This window comes from Morone saxatilis, unplaced genomic scaffold (genome assembly GCF_004916995.1).
Source record: "Morone saxatilis isolate NCDOM2014 unplaced genomic scaffold, NCSU_SB_2.0 Contig2, whole genome shotgun sequence".
Classification (NCBI taxonomy): domain Eukaryota; kingdom Metazoa; phylum Chordata; class Actinopteri; family Moronidae; genus Morone; species Morone saxatilis.
The window spans coordinates 19,688,065-19,690,179 of record NW_023339762.1 but is presented as its reverse complement, the minus strand read 5'-3'; the positions used below and the strand labels follow the sequence as shown (position 1 = coordinate 19,690,179).

Below are 2,115 nucleotides of genomic sequence, written 5' to 3'. Positions count from 1 at the left end.
ATGTCATCGCATAAAATTGCATAAATATGCCGCATATTCCATCGCATTTTTTAAGAAAACGTGCCGCATAATCAAGGATTTTTGCCCGCAACAATCACAAAAAAACTGCATTTTTCTGGAAGGACTGTGATATAATGCGATACTGTAATAGGGCGGTATATTCAGATTTTTGAAAACATAAAACCATAAAAAGTGTCTGATTTAAAACACTTTGAGTCAACGCTGATGGAGTCTAGTGTCTTGTTATGGTTTGTGACATTTCAGATACATAGATGTCACAGGATGCCTGGAGCTCCTTGTTTCTCAGAGGGTTTAACATTTATTCTGTGCTAAATTAGGCTTTGTGGCTTTTAGTCACATTCACCAACTTGTATTGTGCATCAAAAGGATCCATTTGAAATCACTTCCCATGCTGTATTGTTGCAAAGGAACATTGGATGAGGCGTTGTAAGAACTCACTTCAGTTCAGCCTGTGATATTAAAAGTGATACATTAAAAAGAGTTAGAGTCTCAAGTATGTGAGTGCACATCTGTGTCTTTCTTTGAATTGTAGCTCCTCTTTTAACGTGTCCCTCTGTTTCTTTATCTCAGGCTCGAAGGCTCTGGACTACTCCAATGGGCTGTTTGACTGCCAGTCGCCCACCTCTCCCTTCATGGGCAGCCTGCGGGCACTTCACCTGCTGGAAGACCTGAGGAGTGTCCTGGAGATGATGGACACCGAGGAAAGGGAGAGTCTACGCTGCCAGATCCCCGACTCCACAGCTGACAGTCTGGTGGAGTGGCTCCACGGTCACCTGGTGAGAGCTTTACATGTAGAAAAGATGCATACGTGCTGCACGAGACCCCGAAGATCTGTAAAATAAAACCACGTTGAAGACATTAAACGTGATTTTTCATTACTAATCTTTTAGTGTAATAACTGAAACACATTTACATGATCTAAACTACATCTAACATAGAGGCCTCTGGTTCTTTTAGAGGCTTTGACAGTCTACTCATTTCACCCTCAATATAGTTGGTGAAGGAAATAACATTCATGTCTGAATCAATTTAAGTTGTGTAACCATGAAAGGGGTTTTGTCTGTGATGGTTTGACAGAATGTGCTCCAAATGAGCTCCAGCACATCTGGTTTGCTGTGTTAAAACTCGATGAATGCAGACAAGCGTGGGCAAACAGTCCTGTGTGAAAGTACACAGCCGACTCGTTTGCTAAGCAGAAACGTGACTGTCCTCCTCTGCCGAGTTCCCTGGGAATGAAAGATGAAATGCTGCTGTTGTCAGTGTCGCAGCCAGTGTGCTGCAAGGAACATGCTGACTTCTTGGGAACCAGAGTGGAGTCTGGGAGAGCGATGGGCTGCAGGCCAGATAAATGCCAGAGCTTTTGTGTAATGCTGTAACTCACTCTGCGTACAGCGGTCTGAATGTGAGCCTCCTCTCAGCCATGTAAGGTTTTGTTTGTGCAGGGTAAAGCAGTGTAGCCAGGCTGTCAGTCAAGGATCGCTTCCTCTTCCTCGGTTCTTTGTCTAATCCATATTTTCTTCTGTCCCTGCAGTCCAACGGGCACATTAATCTGAGTGGGGCTGACCACTACCAGGAAAGGCTTTCCCGAATAGAGAGTGATAAGGAGTCTCTGGTTCTTCAGGTGCCTATCCAGCTTACGCACGTCTTTAATAAAAATGTATATTTATCTTAGAAATAAAGGAGTGACTTCTTGGTTGGCTGCAGGTGAGTGTGCTGACAGACCAGGTGGAGGCTCAGGGAGAGAAGATCCGAGACCTGGACTTGTGTTTGGACGAGCACAGGGAGAAACTCAATGCCACCGAGGAGATGCTACAACAGGTGGGTGTGTTGTATAAAACATAGCTCAGGACAAAGCGATGGCTCAAGATCCCCCCCCAGCAGTGAAAGCTAAGCATGGTTCACATGTTGAAGTAGGGCTCGGCGATATGGCTTAAAAATAAAATATCCGACTTTTTCACACCAAACCTGATTTACGATTTTAATCGATTTTATTTTTTTTCCTTCTTAAAAACAAATTATTCAAAACAAGTTTTGCTTTTATTTTGTTTCGAGCCCGGCTTTTCCACTGTGTAAATGGGAACCATATCTTTAGCA

General features: G+C 43.6%; 1 protein-coding gene across 11 annotated transcripts in view; it reads left to right on the top strand.

The window, feature by feature from the left end:
* ppfibp1b (PPFIA binding protein 1b) overlaps window positions 1-2,115 on the top strand; it is a 20,966-nt gene that overhangs the window by 6,463 nt on the left and 12,388 nt on the right. For all 11 annotated transcript variants that reach the window (XM_035665180.1, XM_035665176.1, XM_035665174.1 and 8 more), the window contains 3 exons: window positions 592-797; window positions 1,553-1,642; window positions 1,726-1,839. In XM_035665180.1, coding sequence (XP_035521073.1) covers window positions 592-797; window positions 1,553-1,642; window positions 1,726-1,839 — 410 coding nt within the window. The remainder of the gene's footprint in view (window positions 1-591; window positions 798-1,552; window positions 1,643-1,725; window positions 1,840-2,115) is intronic.